Raw genomic sequence first — 23338 nt, forward strand, 5'->3', positions numbered from 1 at the left:
AATACTTTCATAACTTTTTGAGTTATTTTCTTCGAAGCCATACACACGCCCGTACTGTCACATGACCTCCTCGGCAGAGGTAATGATCAATAGTTTGAAGGGGGGACTAAAAATAAACCACTCCTGATACCTGCTATCTATAGATATAGATAAAATATATATCAAAGGAAACGCAAAGTCTGAAAGATCACCCGGAAACGTTCCTGCGACGCGCAAGCGCAGTATGAAGTGGTTGTCACATGACCACGGACCAGCTGATCATTACTGACGGAGAGTCGGACAAGATCACGAACTGTTTCTAATCCTGCACGAAAATAATATTCTATTCGGTCACATCCATTTTTCAGCATACTGGGACCCGGGCTGGTTTTTGTGTCCATTGTAGCAAGCTGAAGTAAAGACAGGTTAATCGACAGGACGAGAAAATGTCTGGAAAAGAGAGGATCGACGTATTCCCCTCCAGAATGTAAGCTTGTTTGCTAGCTCTTGCTAACCCGTTGTAGCGTTTAAGCAAACTGTAAGAATGCATTTTTGCTTCAATTTCTGCTGGGTTTATGTCAACTGTGGACACGTATAAGCATATTTCGGAGTCAAACTGCATTGGGAAAGGGGAAGAAGCCTTCATCGGTCATGTGACCTCTATCATGATCGTCGAATGAACTGTCAGGCAATGCTTACGTCTAATGTACTAACTACTAATATATCCATTTAAGAAAATCCTAACATTGAATCTATCGACCAAAATATACATGCATAGATACATACATATGCCTTAAAATAAAAATGCCTAGACAGCCACTGCAGTTAAATAAATTCTAAAGCATTAAAGAATTAAAATGTGCTAACTTATTTTTCGTTACAGGGCTCAGACCATAATGAAGGCTCGACTTAAAGGGGCTCAGACCGGCCGCAATCTTCTCAAGAAGAAATCGGATGCCCTCTCCATGCGTTTTCGTCAAATCCTGCGTAAAATTATCGAAGTCAGTTGGCTCAGTTCTGCAATTCCTATTCAATGTGACAAGACAAGCGAACCGTCTCCTAAAATACTCACTTTTTCTCCAGACAAAGACGAAGATGGGAGAAGTCATGAGGGAGGCAGCTTTCTCTTTGGCTGAGGCCAAGTTTACAGCTGGAGATTTCAGGTGAGTGTAAAAGAAGTGCATTAGAAAGGTCATCTTTGGTTGGATCCACTAAATCCAACTTTTACTCCTGCGCAGCATAACTGTAATCCAGAATGTCAACAAAGCTCAAGTGAAGGTCCGTGCTAAGAAGGACAATGTGGCAGGTTAGCATAAAAAATCTCTTTATCCTTTGAACATTACAGTTGATGAGGCAAGATTTGAAATATGTAATTGTTTTGCTTTAGGTGTCACCCTTCCGGTTTTTGAGCACTACCAAGAAGGCGGTGACAGTAAGTCACATTTAGATCCGTCAAATTTGGCTTTGTGACTGTGTGTGGTAGCTGGGAGCTCATATCACCGTCTCTTCCAGGTTATGAACTGACTGGTCTGGCTAAAGGTGGGGAACAGATCTCCAGGCTGAAGAGGAACTATGCAAGAGCAGTGGAACTCCTAGTGGAGTTGGCCTCCCTACAGGTAGAGGGCAACAGAGCAATTACACTGGGGTCCAATGTGGTCATTTCAGTCACACAACCCTGCATTAAACCAAGAGTTGTGCTGTGCACAATTATTTGCAAAACTAACAGAATGTAGCTTCACTGACGCAAGAGCAAGTAACATAGCCTACAGGATGATGCTGGGGAGGTGGTGGGATTAAGCTCTGAACATAGAGGGGGATCTAGATACCCACTGTAATCAGGAGACGGATCAGCTTATCCAGAACTGCGTGCTTCCAGTTGTCTGCCTGAACTGGCTCCACGGGCTTCACGTCACCATTACTGTCAATAATGACAACAACAGGGCAACAAAAGAACAACAGATGTTTTTTCCCCACACTTTCTGTTTGTAGACCTCTTTCGTCACTTTGGATGAAGCCATAAAGATTACTAACCGCCGAGTGAATGCCATCGAACACGGTAAAGCCACACCCTACCAAAGAGATGTTCTCTCTGTAAAAGCCTGTTACTGAAGTTCCTCCTTATTTGTACTTTCCAGTGATTATCCCCAGGATTGATCGCACCCTCACCTACATTGTCACAGAGCTGGATGAAAGGGAACGAGAGGAGTTCTACAGGTGGAAATGACCGTTGAGCACCATGTTGTTAACAGTGTAAACTTGACGGTTTTAACAAAATGCTGATAACTCACTGCCAGGCTGAAGAAGATCCAAGAAAAGAAGAAGCAGCTCAGGCAAAAGACCGAGCTGGAGATTGCCGCCCGTCTGGCTCAGCTCGGCCCCATCGCAGAGCCCGCCAACATGCTGACGGAGGAGACGGATGAAGATCTCCTCTTTGAATGAAGCATCGACTTCACCTACCCTCCTATTTATTCTGTGCCTGTCAGGCTATGTCTTCACATCCGAGTGAAGAAAGGTGTTTTTGTGTGTACTTGTCTGTGATCTTTGTGATTTTCTTTTTTCCGGTGCTGAACGATCAGAGGTGTGTGTGATCAGAGAGCTCTCAGAAAGCCAAAGTGGTGCCACACTTGGCCGTCACCCTTAAGTCAATCAATCTGAAAAAAAAAAACTTAACTGAAAAAGGAAGCGTTTACATATAGTGCATAAATGTATGTAATGACGTGTAGATGTTCAGTTTCCTCACATTTGGAACCACAGCATGCTGTAAAGCTAATAATGGTTGTAGCTGTGGGAGTGTGTGTTGTGAAGGTGCTGGAACCACCACCAGGTTGTTCGGTTGTTACCTCAGATAAAAGGTGTTTTCCATTGTACCACATTCCCCTAAATAAACTCCACTGTACAATTTAACAAAGGCTAGCGTGCACGTTGGATTCTATATCACAATAAAAACGCTCTCAACATGAGACACCTAATATACGTGGGCGTGTTTTGACCGTGTTTTGAATTTTATTCGCGGGTCGAAACTGTTACAGCTCCTGCATCTTTGTCATTTATAAATTGTAAGCAGATCGTTCTTATAACATTGATTCGAATAACAGTCCTTTTTGTAAAGGTTTACAGCCAATAATGACAGCTGGTGCATAGTGAATTAAGATCTGTTCTCAGATATCACAGTATAAAAGATCATAACACGTAATACTGTAATAATAAGAAAATACTTTGGTGCATCACTGCGCCCACTAAGCTGTATTTAAGCTGTAAGCTTAATGTTTTGGTACATCATACATATGTAAATACATTACAATAAAATATTTGTCTAGAAAACATATTTACAATTATAAATAGCTACAAATATATAAATATCTCTATAGGGTAGATAAGTGACCTTTGATTAAACTGAAAATTCTTAAAGCGAAATGAAACTGATGGCTTCCAAAGACACAGACACACACCAACAAGAAACATGTAAGAAACCTGAGATCATTCCTGCTATTCCTCCCCCCTCCTGCCTCCATAAATCAGGAGGACGTGCAGGTGAAACTGCAGCATGAGCACTGTCCGTCTTTGAAATCTCTCAACCTTTGCGAATCACTTGACGTTGCAGCGAGACTGTGACTCTTAGTTCAGCCAGGTGGTGGGCACCCACTGAGGCACGGTGTCCAACTTGTCTATCAGCCTCCGCAGCTCATGAAAAGCCTGGTCTGGCTCTGTGTTCACAATGGTCGCATCAAAGAAGTGGCCGAAACTGTGCTCCATCTCCCGGGCCTCTTCAGTGACCTTCTTCACTTCGTCAGGCTGTTCAAAGACAACGAGGCATGAGTATCGAGGCGAGGAGGATATTGCTATATGAAGCGGTCAGTTTGTGTGGATCCATTTGGGCTTCGTGTATGAACATGACAAATATCTGTCGGTACCTTTGGTGCCTTTCCATCTCTGGCCAGCAGGGTGCGTAGTCGCTCCTGAGAAGGAGGCGCGATGAAGATGATGAAAGGCTTGAGATTGGAGGACCTCAGCACCTGCAGAGACTTAAGACACGAGACATATGGCAGGATACCTTTGAATGTATGGCACAAAGATCAATCCCAAGATTAAAAACACTAACAGTATTCCAGGCCACACAACAAGGTTTACTCTTATGATAATATTCTCATAAATGTGTGCGTTATTGGAGATGAATCCTCAGGACGCAAAGGATTTAATTCCATTGTGGTTCAGCCAAAACACATAAGACTGAATCTTTATCATCCATCCAGTGTTTTCATACCCTGGTGTGGAGGCAAAGCAGACAGATGCGTCCCGAGTTGACGACGTCTCGAATGGAGTCGGTGCTGGTGCCGTACAAGTTCTTCTCAAATTCTCCGAACTCGATGAACTTCCCGCTCGCCAAGTCGTTTTCAAAGGCGCTCCGACTCACAAAGTGGTACTCGTAGCCATTCCGCTCGTGTATCCTGGCGGATCTGGTTGTGTCTGCACCAGAAAGAAAGGCACAGTTGCACATCTCGGCTGTCTCGGGCCTCAGGTTGACGCTGCAGAGGTGATCTTTCACCTTTGGCGGGTAACTGGTACCACGGTCCACTCTTTTCGCACGTGTACTTACGTGGAACAGCAATGGCAAATTTCTCCGGTTCGACAGACAGGAGCCTCCGACGCAGCTCATCGTGCCCGCTGCTTGTAGGGCCAATCAGAGCGACGGGGCGTTTCCGACTGGCAGGTTGGTGATAGAGCGACATCTCCTCATACGTCAGGACGTCATCATAGTCTAAAGAGACAGAAGAGGAGAATCTTTTATTATTTCTGTGAGGTGAATTCACATCCCTGCGCTTGTGTCCACAGCAGTTTGGGTGATTTCAGGTTCTGGCGGCTGAACTGTGCGTATTTATGCGTCTTCGTGTATGAACTGGTGACACGGGAGGGCCTTACAAGCCATTTAGGCACCTGCTGAGCACCTGTTGCTGCCGTCTCTGATCCTGCCTGTGAAGGTTGGACTAATCTGACTGGCGACACGTTGAGTCTGGACAAGCTGCCGCCAGCTCGACAAGACGTGTCGCCTCCAGACGTTGGGAGTTAATACCGAGGATGCGTGGGCACTTGAACGCTGGCCAAGAGCGCGGATGTCTCTCACTAAAGATAAATGACGGGATAAGAGCGCAGGCATTCTGTAGTACACAGCCCACTTCTGCAGCTCCTTGAGAGAAGAGGCAAGGCAGATGTCTGACCTGTATTTTTGCTGATGTTGGAGATGTTCTTCTTCTTCTGTTTCTTGCTTTTTTTTGGATACCAATGTTTCTCTGCAGAAACGACAAATAAAGTATTCATTTTTTACATTTGGCTTCCTTCCCAGAGAGTGTGTTCTGCCATACTGGCGTTCTTACCCTGCTGCTCTCGTTTTCTGTCTGACAGACTTTTCTTCAGGGTCTCTCTCTGTTGGTGAAAGCTTTTCCCTAAACAACGAAACATATTGAAACAACACTTTCAGAACAAACAAATCGTGAATCGTGCACCCGCGGCAGCTTAGAAGCTAAAATGAGCAGCTTCTAACGCTGTCTCTCTTGGTCTCGGACCTTCCAGGTATTCGGAGAAACAGCCATGAAGATGGCTGCTTTCCATTTCCAGCGCTTAACCTCCAGCTACAACAGGTGGAGGTCAGAGAGTTAGCACAAATAATTCCTGGGTGTTTGTTTTAATCTACTTATCAAACCAGATGGGTGGTTTTCTCCTGCCAGGAAGGTGTTGCCAATAAAGTTATTAGACAAAGTTTCTGTATTTTACTGTGTTTTCCAGCAGAAATAGTTGCCCGTCTGTTATAGAATTGTCACATAGCTTTTCCCGGCCATCCTTCATGCCTGTATGTGGTAGTTTGAGACTCAGTTGACCTTTTTCCCATCTGTTCTGGTTCCTACCAGGAATAAGTCCAGCCAGAGGTTGGTTCTCTTCGTCTCCATCCCGGTACGCCTGCCACCAGTTAGGGTCGTCCTGGCTGATAACGTGAAGGATGTCTCCCTTCTGAAAAGACAACCCCAGCTCTCGACATGGCAGGAAAGGGTCATCGGAGGGATCGTAGTCAAAGTAAGCTCGCACGTGCATCTGAGGAAGGACACGCCGGAGTTAAGAGTGGCAGGGGGACTTGACTTGGTATCCAGAGGCACACAACCCCTCAGCATCACGAGCAACTTACCACAGTCTGTCTGTGTGGGGCAGGTTTAATCTGTGAGCTCGGTATCAAGAGGAAGGTCAGAGAGCCGTGCATTTGTTGCTGATGGAGAAACAGAACGTAAGAGACGATAGTGGTTGTATTTCCATGAAATCTTTTAAGGCAATATTTGCTTGGGTCATCCCCGCCTCTCTAATACTGTTTCTGATGCAATAATCATTCCAACAACAGCCTCTTTCTCCTTAGCTTGTCCGAGGAAATTAGGTAGAGACCAGAGATTTTGAGTCCTCGTCTATCTGATGTTATAACATAGCTCAGAAACAGCTTGCTAAAAATGACAGGACGAGTTGGCCAATTAGCCCTGGTAGTTAATAACTGTTCTACATGTGGATACGAGCACAAGCCCTTTTAGTCACTTTTTAGAGCTAGCTAGAAGAGGAATACAGTTAGTTAAAAATAGCTATAAAGACAGCTCTATACATTTATATAGTTCAAATCAGGAGAACATCATCCTTGTGTCGCAAATGTTGAGTGGGATGTGACCGAAACCTGGCAAAAAAACGCTCTAAAAACAAAACAGTATCTACGTACCAACAGGTCATGGACTTCATTGATATGTTTCCCCCGAATAGAAATGCCATTGATCTCCAAGATCTCGTCTCCTTCCCTCAGAAGGCCGCTACTCTCTGCTGTTCCGCCTTTCACCACCCGGCTGACCACCACGCTGTCCATGTCGTTACGCACTGTCGCACCCTGCGCATCACACGGTTCACGACCGGTGTCAGCAAAACGACATTAAAGTCAAATATTTCCCGAAATGGCGATGTTTGAGGTCACCCTCAAAACGCACCAGCGGAATGTCCCGAGCCTTCTCCAGTCGCACCAGTTTGACCGTCTCTCCAAGATACTGGGCCAGGCTGTCTTCAGCCATTTCCTGGACTGCCACACTGTCATGAGCCTGCATCAGTGCCTGAACATTATATAAACACAGGGGACACACAGAGACAAAGGGGATGAACGCCTTGAAGTAGACTTAAACAACAGTTGCTATCAACGATTGGCAACACAATACGCGACTCCTCCGCGATGCACCATTGCAGATAGCTTCACACTCATTTGCTGAGGGTGTGTATTACTTCCATATACACACGGGTTGTATGAAAGTAACAGAGTGTCTGCAGCCTCATCACTCCGAACAAGACCAATCAGAAATCCTGCCTCTAAGCCAGAAATAATATAGAGACTGCCACTTTATTTTATTTAATCCGACATGTGATTCATAGCCTGCAATTAATTTCTGTCAGTTGAAATTAGATTATCTGTCCTGGAGCAGAGAGGTGCAGAGAGATGGAGGCCAGGCGGCTTCTACGCTAAAAATGTCTTTATCTCCTACTGAATTTAGGAGACAGGGTCTGCCGTCATCAATCATTTAGCTTTCGAGACAGGACGGGTGAACGAGTGGACACTGGAGGCAGTCTCCTGGCACGACCTCCTCCCCAGAGGAACTACCATAATCTGTTCCTCTTTCCTGCCAAATGGCAGCCTCGAGACAGGCTATGTTGTTCCAGGTGGCAAGATGGATACAGTCTTGTGGACGGGTTAATGTGGGAAGGACAGAAGCAGTGGTTCAGAGGGACGAGCCGTCCCAACCCCAGAGACGCCCCGTCAGGACGCTCAGCCGGCAGCATCTCCCACCTCTCTCCTTACCGCCTCTCTAATGGACGAAGACAGCCTGATAATGTGCCTTGGTGCAGTCCAAAGAGCACAACCTGACCGGGTTCTATAGCAGCCGAAGGTCTGTCTCAGTCACTTCAAAGCAAAGCACTCCTAACAACATGAAAGGAATGCGAGTCTTCATGATTACCTACTAAAGACATCAAATAAAAGACGCCTTATCTCTAGTAACTGATTACAACAACCAGCCTATGAGCAAACACACAGGAGTACAATAATTCTTTTCAGTATTCCAATCATCAGCACATCGGCTATGTGGATATTTAATCTGCCAGCCTGCAGAACTTTGCAGAATAAAATGATTCATGTGCATTTAATGTGGTAAAGACATCCGACCTGAACATGAGGATTGATGAGCAGACTCTGCAACTCCAAACCTTCCTTCTGCTGACTGGATTGAAGAATTTTCTGTACCTGAACAAGAACAAAGACATTTCAAACTGTTGTGAAAAGCCGTGCTGAAGGCATGTGGACTGGTTAAGGTGTCTCAATAATAGCCGGTTTAGTAAATAACTATGAGTGTGACATGTACAGTGATAGCTATTAAACATCCCAGGGATGCTTGGCACATGCTTGCTGTGCCGTCGTCTGCGTCCGTGCATCCTCCCATTAATGCACAAGGTTTTCTGCATCTAAAGACCTTGTGGTGACTATTTTTGACTGGCTTTGCCACTAAGCCCTGGGCAGCACTGACATCCATGGAGAGGCATGGTGTGTCAGTGAATGAGGTGTGTGTCCGGTGGTGGGGTGGCAGCCTGTCCAGGGTGTACACCTGCCTCCTACCAGTCCCCGCTGGGACGGGCGGCGCTGGAGAGCTCCTCATTTCTATGTGAAGCAAAATGATTCCTTAAACTTTGGAGCGGATGCACACTGCAAGATCAAATCTGCCTTTTTGTCACATTTTTTTGGTCGTACGCCGTGTCTGGGTTGGAAGAGGTTGCTTTTGTGTCGCCACAGTTTGGAGCACAGTTGCTCCAAACTGTGAACACAGGTCTTACTAACGAGGTGACGCACTCTCCCCTCCCCCCCTCGGTGCCGCAGCGCCTCAGCCCGCAGGACTGTAAGCTGCTGGAGTTTCTTTTTCTGGCTGCCCAGATCCCGGCCTGCTTCTCGCAACGCGCTGCACCGAAGGCTGCTGGGAGATTAGTTTACTCAACGGCCAATCTGAGCGTCACACAGCACAGCCCCTGAATTTAGACACATCCCAGCTAAAACTCTTACGCTCTATTAAGCACTTTGGGAGCTGCGTCCCATATGAGAGCGATCACTGGACTTCAGGGTGTAGGCAGGAAATATGACACGTGTGCAGAAACATGAATTCACCCATCTCTGCGATTTTCAAGCACAGGCTGGTGGCGCTTGGCGTTACTGTACCTCCTGGCAGAGATCCTCTGCTTGGACTGTTAGCGGCGAGGTGGGACTGACTCGGCTCTTCTGCTGGGAGACAGCTTTGTAGACACTGTAGGCTGCCCTGAAGTCTTCTGCAGAGAGGAGCTGCATTATCAGCGCCACGTCCTGCTGGCTCTGCACATCAGTCAGACAGTGGAGGGTCCACTTCAGCGCCTGCTGCCACTCTTCCACATCTGAGAGACAGATGCGACACAGAGACACGGTCTGTTCGTTTATCGCCCCAAAGGTGCACTTTGGCTAATGCCCCAGGGAAACACCTGAACCTAAACACTGAAATGACGCAAGACCACGTCGCTGCAGAGCTGTTAGGACCCCCTCAAAGCTCTAAAGTGTTTCCCTGAGCAAAAATGAGAATTCTCTCCCCGAGACATGCAGAAAAAAAGTCAAGCGGTTCATCTCCTCAATTAAAGATTAGAATTTCCCGCAGCGTCAAAGAGGATCCATTTCCACCCTTTTCACCATGTTTTTTTAAAATAATGAATCTAATTTCTCTTACACACTTACACAGAATATCCTTGAACTCAAATGTATTTGCTGTAAAATAAAAAAAATACAAATGAATTCTAATTAATTCTTTTTCCATTAACACGGATGCTCTGCTAGACACAAACTAGTGGAATTTGTGAATCCCCTTCCGTCACCAAGACTTCTTCCCCCTCATTCTTTTCTCATCTTTTGTTTTCTTTTTTCCTGGTTGAACCTCACAACCTCCCCCTCCACTCTTTCTTTATAGCACCTCTCTTTCTTTGACCCTTCTGTAACTCCTGAAAAACCTCCTGGGCCCTGGCTCTCCACTCACCAGTTACTGGATCCTGGGAACCCGTGTCTATGCAGGTCTTTTCCTTCCCCTCAAAGGTGGGATTGTCAATTCCCACTTTGGGGTTCTGCGACAGCTTCTTAAGCCTCAGTGAAGCGTTGGGGTCGATGTCAAGCTTCCCGCGGCTGTCTGCCTCTCTCCTCTTCCTCAGCTCCTCCTGGTAGTGCTGGATCCTCTCCATGTGGGCAGTGGAGTGTGGTGGCTTGACGAGGCTACCTTCGTCCCCGGGACAGTCCACGGCTCTTTCCCTGTGGCCCTGGGCTTGGACGGCAGCGTCTTGTACGAAACCATTCATATGAGACGTGAGCATCCCTACTGCTGCTGAGCGGAGCGGAACCCGCCCCAGTGTTTTGTGTTTTCCTGTTTTTGGTGATCTGCTCGTGTGTTACGGTGGAGTGACGCTCACACTCCGTGGATGAGAGGCCATAGCACAACGGCGGCAGACATCTGTTCTGGGATCAATCATCCTGAAAGACAGAAATTGATTTTAATTGCTGTTCGATGTGCTTTAAAAATGCAGTTTTTTCCAATCACAGCAAAAAGTCACGTCTCTTCAGTTCGTATTGACTAAACCTTATACTTATTCTGTGGTTACTTGACTTTGCACAATAGTTTCAACATTTTTATTTTGCCTAAATATCCCTTCCTTCGGCTCCCAGCTCATGAGCATCAGTGATCCCACTTCCTGTCGTCCATCACACTAATCTAAATTCTTTAGACTTGGGAACCCGGAGTGGGTCACCTGCGGCTGTACGTCCTCGTGGTCGTCCTCCCCTTCATTTATGTTCTTCCTACAGCTAATTACATCCGGCATGTACATCCCCCCCCCGTTCTTAGTCAAAGCTACCAAACCCCTCCCCTGCAGAAGCATTTAGCTGTGTTTAAAGTGGCGGCCTGCAGATGACAAACAGCAGAGACTGCCAGCGGGCCATCTGTTCCTGTGGGCTTAAATCAGCCTTAGCTCTCATGTCTGACTCCAACTCAGAGGCCACAACAGCACAGGAGGACGTTCTGGGCTGAATCTGAGGGAGCCATTGATGTCACAGGACAAGGGATGCATGCCTGAAATATACACACGTGCATTTAACATTAACATGCATCATTAACAGCGATTTAGTAATTAGAGCAATGTTTGCTTGGATGCAACATTGCAGGCACTGTAAAACAATTTCACACAAATAGATAATAAGTTTTAAGAGTGTGACGTCGGAGTCACGTGATGGATGCAAAAGATGGACTGGAGGTAAATACTGTATGTCCTAATTGTCGCTGCTTTAAGACTTAATAAATGCGCAGAAATATGCTGAAATGCCACTGGATGCACTAAGAAGTGATTTCTAATTTCTAATCCCAGCTGTACGTGGCAGAACTCCCTGAAATTTTGGTTATTTTTCCTTCTTTTCTAGGCTTGCAAAGACTTAAAACCAGGCCGGATGCATCAATTTCTATTTTATTTCTCCTGAATGAGTGTTCAACTCTGAATAAATACTTCTCGCAAACACAGAATTCATAAACCTGCACTTGTTTCTCCCAAACGAAATAAAATAATCACCACCTGCATGAATATATTAAGAGTTTAATGATAATAAATTGGTAGATTTGTGCTTGAAGGGCTCCTGCAGGCTGGTCTTGGTCCCGTTAAGCTAGTGTCCTTGGAGTCACTGAAGCATCGGACTTTTCTTTTTAAAAAACACATAATCTCTTTAAAGAAACTTGCATCTCTGCACAACGACACCGGCCAAAGATTTTAATGCTGAGACTGAATTAAGGCGCCGTTAAAATGCCAAGAGAACTTAGCTGATTAGCCTTTGGTCGCTAAATGCGTAGCTTGGAGATAGCTGTGCACGCACACACCAAGTTTACTCACCAAAGACAGCAAGAGGGGCCGGTTTGCTTACTCCTCCATGATCCCACGTTGTAAGACTGAAAGTTTTATTCACAAACAGAAGGGGAAAAACGATCCACAGTTTCTTCCAGCCCACGAAAACGTGTTAAGTCCAAGCATAGTCGGGACACTTGTGGCCATTGTGCCCCTGGTGTATCAGCGGTCTCCGTGGAAACGCTGTCGCCTCTACAGCGGCCTCTGTCGGCCACACATGGAACATCCACAAACCCGGTCCTCCTCACGTCAGGTTTTTATTATTTATAAATATTAAAAATTGAATTAAATCAAATCATAAAATGTTGAAAGTAATATGAATGTTAGCAGCGCTTGATTAAGCCATTTCCCCCCCCAAAAAACGTATTTTGCGTTGCAGGAAATTGCGGGGTTTCTCCAATTAGATTTTAACATTTTAATAAGGAATGCATAATAATGTAGTAGATTCGTTTTAATGTATGCAAGAGTAAAGGTAGCCTTTTATATTTTGCTTCGACATGTTGTTCCTCGTTTAATTAATTTGGTTATGTCAGGCACTAATCTAACACAGTTAAAGACTTGATTCCTCCTCTGCTCGCTTGGTTTCTATCCCAATTAATCCATTCAGGTTAATAGTATCTATTTCCTGCTGACACAACTGGCACTACATCGCTTTAATCTGCTGCTTGTGTCCTCCACATGTGCAGATGTCCTCGCCTTGTCTCTGTCCATGTGGTCCTCCGGGAGTGTCCGTCATCTTTGGAACTTTGTCCTCCTCCGCTGGCTTCATCCTCAACATTTACAGCCTCGCTGTCTTCTCGCCTCTGAAGTGAAATAGGTGAGTCTCTTGTTAGGCTGTCAGTGTCTCTCCCTTAAAGGAATGTGTGTGGAATTGATTAGGGAACTGATCCTGTTACGCGCCACAGTGATGAATGGAACAAAGTTCTTGTCAGAGCAATATTAATCATCTCCCACTAAGAGGATATACTGTCATTTCACCTTCCATAGCAGAAGAGAAGTGATCTAAGCTCAAATAGCCTCGGGAATATCGACACCAAAGCCTGAAGTTACACTTTTCCTGCCGTATTTTCTATTAAGTTAATCCTTTCTGACACCGGTGCTTAACCTCTTTTCCCCATTAGGCTGTCTCCTGCCAGTTCCACGTTCTTAAACACTCTCCACCCTGGAAAACCAGGCAATTAACGCTCCTGCAGCGATGCATTCCATCCTATTTCCTATTTATCCTAAAAGGCAGATGAAAAAGAGGTATGAAACAGAAAAACGTAGGAAAGTTATTGTCATCTTAAAATATATTCACCTTATTTTTGCTTTCATCAGTTAGAAATGCATTCAAAGTGACAATTCTAATGCAAATATTTTGTCTTAAAATCTAAAGGAAGTCATCTTTCTACTTCTAAACAGACTCATCGAAAAAGAAGATAAATTAATACAATTTTCTTTAAATATATTTTATTGGAAAAGGAAACCCAACAAGAACTTTATAATATATATATATGTATATATATATACATATATATATATATATATATATATATATATCAGATCAAGGATTTTTATTATCTCAGTCTCTTTCATCAGTTTCAATTCATTACAGAAAATGTTATAGTACAGCGTTGTTCAATGTCTCCTCATTGCTTAATAATTTCCTCAGGAGTGCTGGTCACATATATCTGTACAATATGACTCTTGGTTTTTTTTCTGTACATTTTTTGTGTGAAGTTGGTTAAAAAGGCTGTCAGCACTCAAAGCTGTTTCTTTTCTTTCCTTTTTTTTCGTAGTCTTAAATACTTGATCAAATAAAAGAGTATTCGTCCCAGGTTCCGCTCACCCCCAGGTGGTGGTGGTGGTGGTGCGGTGGTGGTAGTTTTGGGTGGTGTTGGGCAGGGGGGTGGGGGCTTTGGTGCAGAATTTTCACCTGGTCACTGTGAATATAAGGAAACGTCAGTGCTGGGCGGACTGGTTTGTGAGCCCCACCTCACCTCCCCATCCCAACAGCACCTGCTTCCCTGCCCAGGCATTTGGCACTGCGCACATAAACAAGACTCACAAGATAAACAACAAGCAAAGCTCTTTGTGAAGCCATTATGATGCATACTAATGAAAGAAAACCAACAGAAGTGTCACCTCAGTGGGCACTCAAAAGAGGAAGTCGTATTGATGTGCACCCCTCTTCCTCATAGCTGAGCACCGTGGGAAATCTGGAGTCTTCCTCAATATTTTCAGATTTTCGAAAGAAAAACCAAATCGATTATTTTCCACTAAAGATGAGAAAAATAATATTTCTTCTTCTTCTTTTTTTTTTGTCCTGGCAGGCACCTACAGCTGTCTATTAAAATGCTACTGCTATAGATAAGGTCTAGCATTGAACACACAAAGCAATTGCAATGAAAGGAACAAAGTTGCCTTAATATAATAATGATAATAATAAGAATAATGATAATAAGAATAAGAATAATTATAATAATATATTACAGAATAAATCTCTTTTATAATTAGAGTTTTTTTTCATTAAAAGTTATATTTTCTTTGTTTGAAATACTATAATCTTTTTAAATTAACTTCTTCTTCTTTTTTTATATGTATCTAGGTGGTGATCAAGATGTCGACTATACCTCAACGTTATCCAAATCAATAAAAACTTGCTGTGCCGTTGCATATTACAGAATAGTCAATGATATGTGGACATGCACCGTGAACCACCCGTTCCCTCGCGACAGGAGTCCTCGTCCTTCTGCGGTGACATCATAGCCGGCCGATCACCATGACGTCCACCACCTCGCCCTTGTGCAGCTCCACGTATTGCTCTGTTTTTGGAGGTAGCATCAGGAGCCCGTTAGCGGTGCGCATGCTCATGAGCCTGCTGCTCACCTGGTTCCCTGCAACACCAAAAAGAGCGGCTGGAATTCAGAGTCCGTGAGGTCGTCGCGGGTTTCATTCCGCGTTCATTTGCAGTGCGTTCTTCATAACGGATCAATCCCATTAACCGGAATTCTACCGGAATGAATAATTTGCTGGGATTGCATCCATTATGTTGTTCCTATAATGTCAGTGATATTCTTATCAACAAAGGGGAAAAACCAATGCACTGCAGGATACTGCTTCCTATAAACCGGTCCATATATCAACCCCGGTCACCTGTGCTCTGTGCCCACGGTAGAGGCTCCTGGTGATGCCATGTCAGAATGCAGCGGTGATATTCAGGGCGGGGGTCCAGCTTCACGTCACAAGACAACTAGGAAAAACCACAATCAAATAAGGTTCTGGAGATCAACAGACATTTAAACTGCCAGACACACTTTACTTCTTCGAGGTGGCCTCATATTGGCCATTCAGCATGGGTGTGACTACTACTAAGTATTTTATTGTACCGAGACATTTAGGGAGGGCCACCATATATCCCAGGACGTGCTGTCCTTTCAGATGTCACCTCTCACCATTAGGCCCTCATTGCGTTTGGTTCTTCCCCTCACTGAATATAAAACACCAATCTGAGCCAATTTGCACTTTTGAAAATGGAATGAAGCGTAGCGGCGGCTCATTTTGGGGCCGTTTTGCCGAAATACTTTTTTCTACTTTTGCTACTCTGCTCCTTCAGGTTTGTGCTGTTGTTGAACTACATCACTTCCTGTCTTTGGTTCAATTGATTGCTTGCATTCACACCGTGGGGGAGCAAAACCAGGGTTCGCTGGATGGGCTCAGTCAGTCCAGTGCCCTTTGTCCTCAGTAAAGACACAGTAATTAGTGAAATGAAGTTGGTATATGCATCCAGGTCGTCTCTACATCCTACCCTCGCTTTAATGATGGTGGGTCTAGGATCCAAAATGCCTTGCATCTTCCTCAAGGCAGGGATGACAAAAAGATTACAGGTGACAACAGCGGACACAGGGTTTCCTAGGACAAGCACGGGCACAGAGGGACAGAGAGACAAAGAGGGGAAAGCGCATGAGAAAACAGCCCTTCAGTAGCAGAAGAACAAATCCGTCTTTCTCTCAACTTTACACACTACCTGGGAGGGCAAAGATTAGTTTGCGAGAGCCGTCCATGTCCAAGGTGGAGAATGTTGTTGGGAGACTGTTAAAAAAAAAAGAAGAGAAACGTCTAATCTCCACTGCTGGTTTAACATATAGGCTTTATGTTTCATATAGAATATATTCTTTGTGCAGTAAATTAATGCAAATCTAATTTCTTTTTACCCTGGTTTCATGAAAACACGACCAAAATGGATCTGAGCATGAAGATCAATGTCCAGCACCTGTTTAAGGTAATCCTACAAAACACACGGCACAACATGAAGAGATGTTAATGAGAAAAACACTTATTTATCATAATTATAGCATGACTTCGGTCGCGTAACAACAAGCTGCAGTTCCCCACTTTACCACTGCGTGTCAGTAAAACACTGCGGGGTCCCTGCTGTGTCGTCATCGTACCTTCTCTCCCATGGATACGCCTCCTGAGGTAATGATGACGTCGGCACGGCTGATGCCTTCATTCAGAGCATTGAGAAGGTCATCAGGGCTGTGGAACACAAAGAAGCACGCGTTGGCGAGCTGTCGTATTCATAAAAATGAAGACAAGAAGTCTTACTTGTCTCCCACGATGCCCAGATTGATGGTGGGGTAGCCATGCTCCTGAATCGTTGCCAGTAGGGTGGAACGATTACTGTCCCTGATCTTCCCAGGATGAAGGTCATCCTCTGGGTTCAGCAGCTGAAATTAGAAAAGCGACGTAATTGAGACCCCCCACTCCTTCTGCAAGACAGTCATCTTGCTTTTACAATGGCAATATTTGAATATGATTGCTTTCCATCTCGAGCCTGTTGGATACAATATAATAAGACAATACTTGTTAAGACATTTTATACTATATTATTGCAGCATAGACAAACTAGACACATATGATTACGTTTAGCCTGCATGGCCACAGATAAACACAATAAAAACATCCATCAATATGTATGTTCTCGAGTACCGACAATCTGATTTTCAATAACGGGGCGGGGGGCGTATTCTGAACACCCTCACCTCATTTCCTGTTGACATAACAGCGACCACAGGAAACTTATGGACCTCCACCTCTGTGACTCCCACTGTGGCCAGGAGACCAATCTCCGATGGGCCCATGTGGGTGCCCTTTGCAAGCACACACTCCCCGCGCTTAATGTCATGGCCGATAGGTCTGTGTTGGGGGGGTAGAATAGTAATATTAGTAGCAGTAACATGAGGAAAAGGAACGGCTTTAATTGGGTCTTCTTTGGATCAGATCAAGACACTACCCTGCTGTATTCAAGCCATTTAAAAAAAGATGATGTTTCAGACATACGGCGCTCCTGGATATGCTGCTAATAACACCAGAAGGGGTCTTAGAAGTGTGGTTAAAATAAGGTTTCCTCACACACACTCACGCACACACATAATAGACCAGGAGTCAACACCATTAAGCTCTGACCTGATGTCCTGTCCTGGACGAGCCTGCACCAGAATCCGCACCTCCAGCTCCTCCGTGCCCTGGAAAGAACATCAAAAGTCAAAAGGCACCCGGTCCAGGACCGGACCGTCACCTCCGCAGTGTGAGTGTCACTTTTTCCTTTTTTTTGCCAACAGCCTCAGCTTTGGCGGGGGTCCGGTTGATATTTCATGACATTTTCGGTGTCGCTCTCAGGTCCGACTTACGTCTTCAGACTCGCGGAGCAGCTCAGTGTCCTCCACTTGGACGACGGCGTCGGCTCCGCAGGGGATGGGGGCGCCTGTTGTCACCCGCATCACCTGACCAGGCATCACGGTGTGGGTGGGCTGCACAGACACCAATGGGGCAACTTTACGACGAAGGGAGCTTATCACGTATGGACTCGGTAAAAGGCGGTGGCATGTTTTGCAGAACTGTGAGAAGCTGCGAGAACCCGCCGGACTAAAGCAGCACTTAGTTATGGCCAGGAACAAAAAGCAAAGTGCTTAATTGGCCTACAGTGAACACGTTGCGTGGGTGTCTTTTTGTGAGCCAGAAAAAGCAATCGAGGCTGAATGTCAACATGGGTGCAGACCTGCTCTCCAGCTTGCGACTCTCCAATGATGAAGCGGTCACCGGGGCCGTCCGCCGCTAAAGTAAAAAGAATGAGGGGGGGGGGGGGGGGGGGCATAAATTAGAAGTCACAAATGTGTGTGCTTGTGTGTAGATGGAGACAGAGGGACGTGGGGGGACAACTCCCGAGTTTAAGGTCTTTTATTTTCTATTGTTCCAGAGGCAGACGCTCGACACAAGACCAGTCTGTGAGAGCGAGACTCTACCTGTAAAAGCCTAGGGGGCAGCACGTCACCATGGCAACGACTTGCAATCGAGGCTTCCCCAACTGGACATGATCATTCAGCTGTGCTTGGCAATAGCAGCCTGTATTCATTTTATTTATTTTTGGCTATCAAGTACACCCGTTGGAATAAAAGCCTTAAATAAAGCCATGTTAATCCATGACTGACACGTCTCTGTCATGACTTTACCAGCTTTAACTTAGATTCTGGACGTATTTACCTTCTCTGTTTGAGTGACAGCATGTTACATGACCCAGCAGCACATGTGTTGGGGTTTCACACGGGGTGACATCGCCTGTTCTGACCTGCTGTACGTACCTCTCACAGCATATCCGTCCTTGACAGAAGCAGGGAAGGGGGGCAGGTTGTCTTTGGCATAAACGTCCTGAGCCAGGACTCGACCCATTCCGTCTGTGGAGGAAGGAAAAAGAAGAAGAAGATGATGAAGATGAGGAGAGATGGTGCAAAGCATGGTGCAGAGCTGGAGGGAAACAGACTGTGATAGATGGAGATACCGATGGGCATACTGGCCAGAGGAGGTGTGTCTTGGCGGGTTTATGTCAAAGAGATGGCGTCACACATCAGCATCTTTATCAAAACGACAGACAACTTAAATGTCTCACGTGGGAAGATCAGCCAATAGCTGAGATATTTTTAAAAAAAGCAAGAAAGACAGAAAAAAGTCAGAGTGGGTGGATGAAACAAGCCTCCTCCTGATGCACCTAAAGCTGCCGAGTGGCTATATATAGCGTTTCTTAGCGCCTTTATGCCATGATTATGTGGGCTTTAATATGATCTAAGCTTTGATATCCATGAGTTGAGGATGAAAAAGAGAATATGCACGAGCGCACCCACACTGCTGTAAATAACTCCACACGTGCGCTGCCCGTTTCTTCTTCTCCTGTCGCAGCCTTTCGACGGAGACATTTGGCTGCATTTTCACAACTCTTACTCCCTCCAAGTCATTATTTAAGAAGCTCCGTATAGCTGCGTGAGCTGAGACTAAAAATAGACCAGATCATGATGTCATGTGAAACTCAAACAGACACATTTTTAAAAAGGCTAATCATTTAAGGTCATTAAACCAAGGGGCACTGTGTTATTACAAGGAATATTTTAATCAAACTGAGTGAATAATATGTCCACTACACTATCATGGCAATAAAAGAGACAGAGAGGATGAAAATTGCAAATGGTAGCAAAAATGCAGCATCTACATCTCTAAGCACACACACGCATACACACGAACACACAAATGCCCTATGAATTCCTGCGGGGGGGGGGGGGGGGGGGCGAGGGCTCCAGCTGTTGCTGCTCAATATTTCATCCCATCATGTTCTTTTTATCCCACTGTCCTCTCTTAAAACATCACATCTGGGGGGTAAAAAGCATGCCTTCCTTGTACATCATTGATCGGGAAGTGCTGGCTTATTTCTCCCTCATTCCTCGCTGCTCCTCCTTCAGAGATGAATTAAAGAATGCGCTTTCCCCTCTGGCCCTCAGCCTGGCTCCGTCTTAGCTTCCACTCTGCCAGAAGGCTAAACACACCCACAGGGGCTAAACTTACTCTGTGTGCGTGTGTGTATGTGTGTGTGTGTGTGTGTGTGTGTAAGTCTATTTAAAGATGTAATGAACATGAATGAATATGGTCACATCAAGAATATTTTTAAAGTCACGAGCTACTGCACATAATGTATGTAACAATTAACACATTTTAACAATTAGTGGCACAAAAAAACTAAAGTGTGAATTCAGGAACAAAGACATTAGCTGAAACTGGAAAATACTACATAACAGCTGGTCATAGACTTATATTTTAATCTCAGTTGCCTTATTCAATTGTCCCTGTAAACGCAAGACTGTTTTGTAACTGCAATCAGTTACGTTTGGCCTTTATTGGTGATCTACGTGATCTACGTGATCTACGTGATCTACGTGATCAGCCGTTTCCCCGACTCTGCGTGTTACGCAGTGAGAATCCAGCGGAGTTTTAACCACATTAAATCTTAAAAAGGTGGGAGAAAACAAAAGCGGGAAAACTCCCCGACATCAGCTGAAAATGTTTGTCTGAGCCTGGAGAAAGTGCAGACTCAGGTGGTGGTGGTGTTGTTGTTGAAGTGCACGCGTGCACGTGCACTTCCAGCTGCCGGTCGGGGATTCCTGGAGGTGCACAGCTGTTACTGCTGCCGTTCTTACCCCTGTAGTTGATGATTTCGGTGCCCAGGACGGCGGTCATCTCCAGCACAGTGATGAAGGCCTTGTCCATAGAGGTGAGGGGGAAGGGCGACATACGGTGCCTCCGGGCCACCTTAGTGATGTCCACGGCACTGTGACCTGGAAGAGCACGGGACGCTGATCACGAAAGGGCTGTTACCAAATTAAGCCACATCACGCAACCCCCTTAAACTGCAGCAGACTTTTTCCAGATCATATAAAATAGATCAAGTTCAGACTTTAGACAGGCTTCACTAACTTAACCCTGCTGTTTCCTTATGTTTAGTCGCTAATTTTGTCAGATTGACACTCAGAGGACGTTCAGGGGACATAGAGAGGAGTAAGACCTCTGTAAAGAATTTCCTGCAGAAGTGGAGGATCTATGCGTTGGAGAGAAGAGCGGCATTTTGAGAGTCGCGAACCAAAAATAATAAGGATGAAAAATAAATGAGAAAAATCTCATTCAGACACGTTTGAAGAATCTGTTACTCTAGCGGTCAAACCCCAAAAGCGCTGAAGATTTCAAAAGAATCGAGCTAAAACCTTAGCAACGAATGTAATCCTGCAAGTTCCCCATGTTTGATGCCATGGTAACTGTGTTACTGTGATCCCACCTTTGCTTCTGAATGTGCGCATACGACACACATGTGTATCATAATGTAATGAAAGGAGCCACTGGCATGAAACAGTGCTGTTTGCCTGCTGCTGCATGATAGAGAAGCTAGATAACAGGTACGCTGATCTAATAAGACCTCACTAATAATCCTACAACAGACGGGAACAAAGAAAGGTGTAACTAATATGTAATCTGCTGTCTCTGTCCCTGCATTTATCTCTGCCTCACAGCAAAGAATAGGTGCCGCGCTTTGATTCGCCCTGACCCACTTTCTCTGCTTTAAACATACACGTAGGCTTCCCACAGCACATTCTGGTGCTTAACATGAGGCTTAGCATCCTCTGGCAAAACATTACACACACACACCTGCACAAGGAAATGTTCCGCTCAGAACACACGCACATTTGCAGTCTACGCTGCTCGCATGGGAAACTTACTGGATCTCAGTATGTTTTCTTTGCTGCTGCATCGCGACTGCACCTAAAGATGAGGAGAGAGAGATTGGGGACAGAGAGAGACAGAGGGCAAGCAGAAGGAGGGGGGGGGGGGGGGGCAGAGGCAGTGGTAATTTGAGATCAAGCAGGCCGCTCCTCTGACATGCTTGAGATGAGAAGCTGTTTGTACAACAGTCAGAAGCACTGCCGAGAGCCATGTCACACTACACTGCACTTTGTCCAGCGGTTGGGAGATGGCTGCATCTCCCGTGTTGTCATTTACGGTGCGCTACATCAAACCGCAGCGCAGCTTCACGCTGATGAATGCACTGACGTCTCACATCACTGCTAGACTGGAGCGCTAAGGAGAATTTATGGACAAAGGCAACAACATACAGTACAGAGTGAGGATATTCCATCACAATGTCGTAACGGGACGCGCTAACTGCGCTACGGTGTGACACCAAATGTAGTGAAAATGTAGTGTCGAGTGTAGAGAGTAGCTGTTCAGGGGTGGTGCAAGATGGCATGATTTCGCTGGAAATCACTGCGTGATCATCTAGGTCTCTTTGTCATTGTTGGAGAGGAGAGCAGGGTGGGATGAGAGTGGGCTAAGCTCCCAAAAACCGCAGCTGAGCACCTACTTTAAGCAGGATTGTCGTTACAAAGCCACGTTGGGGAGGTTTTGGGTTCCGCCATTCTCAAAAACGTGTCCCGATTGAGCAGGAGTGCGGGTCCAACATCTGCACCGGGCCCCCGACGGAGCCCAGGTCTGCGGAATGTTACATGCAGATGTCACTACAGTTGAGATGGACCTCAACGTGTCCAAATGTGTCATTATCATTTAAGTGGCAATTGATCTCAATGTCCCTGGATGACTGAGCATTAACACATCTAATGGTAAAACGACTAAGCTAACAAAAGGATCATCGTCGATAAGTCAAAAGCAATCGCATTTTTCACAATTGAGTGAAATGGTTTCATGTTCTGGGGCTTTTCTGATGCTTCGGCACCATCTGGGACCCTGTCTTTCTGTCCTCTGCAGTGAGCAGGGGGACACTGTGGACCGTTACGCGCTGTCATCCAGGCTTCGTTAAACTCAACTCCTGCTTAAAAGGGCTGTGTCGAATGAGCGGACATTAAAAATGGATGACATTTGTTGGAATCGTTTGTTTCCAGACTAAGCGTCTTAAACTTGCACATAATTTAGTCTGCGGATGTAGATGTGACACAGCGGGGAGAAGTGACACATGGACGTTCCTGCTTTTACCTCCCCACTGCGGTGAGGAACCACGGACGTCCTGCTGATCAGGCTGTCTGTTCCTGGTATTTATAGCAGTAATGCCTGTGTCCAAATGGAGTTAGATGGGAAAAAAAGAACGCTGCTGACAAGCAGGATTTTGGGAAGCCCAGCCTTGGGTTGATTACCTGGACGAGGGGTGTCCAAACCCAGTCCTCAACAGCCACAATTTAACCGGCGTTTTCTATCCTACCAGTAGAATCCCACTGAATGGTTGAAACCCGGGTGGACCTTCGGCCCCTTGAGGACTGGGTTTGGACACCCCTGGTCTAGACTGACATAGTCAAGTGAAAATATTCTTCATTATCCATGTCTGTAGGATTGGGCCAATCAAAAAACTTTGGATGTCTTTAAGCCCTCCTTTTGTCTCTGTGTCTGACTGACGTCGCTAATTCGTAATTTTACTAACCCCTGTGACATGCTATCACACTCTTAGATGGGTGTGGGTCATGTGTGGTTGTGCATGGAGGACTTGAAATGCCCACTGGTGAAGGTGAGGGTGAAG

At 45.5% G+C, this 23338-nt stretch overlaps 3 protein-coding genes and 1 long non-coding RNA gene across 14 annotated transcripts in view; 2 read left to right on the forward strand and 2 right to left on the reverse strand.

The window, feature by feature from the left end:
* Nucleotides 1-226: 226 nt before the first annotated feature.
* Nucleotides 227-2887, forward strand: atp6v1d (ATPase H+ transporting V1 subunit D). The gene is made up of 9 exons (XM_003971740.3): nt 227-466; nt 863-980; nt 1063-1142; nt 1218-1285; nt 1367-1411; nt 1492-1595; nt 1969-2035; nt 2115-2193; nt 2274-2887. The coding sequence occupies exons 1-9, from the start codon at nt 426-428 to the stop codon at nt 2416-2418; spliced, it is 747 nt and encodes a 248-aa protein (XP_003971789.1). The 5' UTR covers nt 227-425; the 3' UTR covers nt 2419-2887.
* On the reverse strand, nt 2395-12134 carry pals1b (protein associated with LIN7 1, MAGUK p55 family member b). 2 transcript variants are annotated; one of them, XM_029849386.1, is made up of 14 exons: nt 11956-12134; nt 10071-10555; nt 9236-9444; nt 8198-8275; nt 6978-7097; nt 6719-6880; nt 6152-6229; nt 5850-6060; nt 5349-5417; nt 5193-5264; nt 4574-4735; nt 4241-4443; nt 3891-4001; nt 2395-3771 (listed from the first exon to the last, which is right to left on the reverse strand). In XM_029849386.1, exons 2-14 carry the CDS (start codon nt 10396-10398, stop codon nt 3595-3597), a joined length of 1980 nt encoding a protein of 659 aa, XP_029705246.1. In that variant the 5' UTR covers nt 10399-10555; nt 11956-12134; the 3' UTR covers nt 2395-3594. The 2 variants fall into 2 exon arrangements, with proteins under 2 accessions (XP_029705246.1, XP_003971802.2); XM_003971753.3 differs by having other exon boundaries at nt 5877-6060; nt 11956-12132.
* Nucleotides 12095-13430, forward strand: LOC115252932 (uncharacterized). Its single transcript, XR_003891232.1, has 3 exons — nt 12095-12220; nt 12654-12784; nt 13089-13430. It is a non-coding gene; the product is annotated as an uncharacterized lncRNA (long non-coding RNA).
* A 63-nt stretch (nt 13431-13493) lies between these two features.
* The window catches only part of gphnb (gephyrin b), a 55246-nt gene continuing 45401 nt past the window's right edge, over nt 13494-23338 (reverse strand). For 4 of the 10 annotated variants that reach the window (XM_029849383.1, XM_029849380.1, XM_029849378.1 and 1 more), the window contains 14 exons: nt 21537-21579; nt 20466-20603; nt 18588-18680; nt 18008-18063; nt 17640-17759; nt 17416-17474; nt 16992-17145; nt 16555-16676; nt 16398-16485; nt 16161-16234; nt 15971-16038; nt 15755-15858; nt 15103-15199; nt 13495-14843 (listed from right to left, as the gene is read on the reverse strand). In XM_029849383.1, coding sequence (XP_029705243.1) covers nt 14710-14843; nt 15103-15199; nt 15755-15858; nt 15971-16038; nt 16161-16234; nt 16398-16485; nt 16555-16676; nt 16992-17145; nt 17416-17474; nt 17640-17759; nt 18008-18063; nt 18588-18680; nt 20466-20603; nt 21537-21579 — 1350 coding nt within the window. In that variant the 3' untranslated portion in view covers nt 13495-14709. Of the gene's footprint in view, nt 14844-15102; nt 15200-15754; nt 15859-15970; nt 16039-16160; nt 16235-16397; nt 16486-16554; nt 16677-16991; nt 17146-17415; nt 17475-17639; nt 17760-18007; nt 18064-18587; nt 18681-20465; nt 20604-21536; nt 21580-23338 lie in introns of all 10 variants that reach the window. The other 6 variants (XM_029849382.1, XM_029849381.1, XM_029849379.1 and 3 more) reach the window with 3 other exon arrangements.

This window comes from Takifugu rubripes, chromosome 16, assembly GCF_901000725.2.
Source record: "Takifugu rubripes chromosome 16, fTakRub1.2, whole genome shotgun sequence".
Taxonomy (NCBI): domain Eukaryota; kingdom Metazoa; phylum Chordata; class Actinopteri; order Tetraodontiformes; family Tetraodontidae; genus Takifugu; species Takifugu rubripes.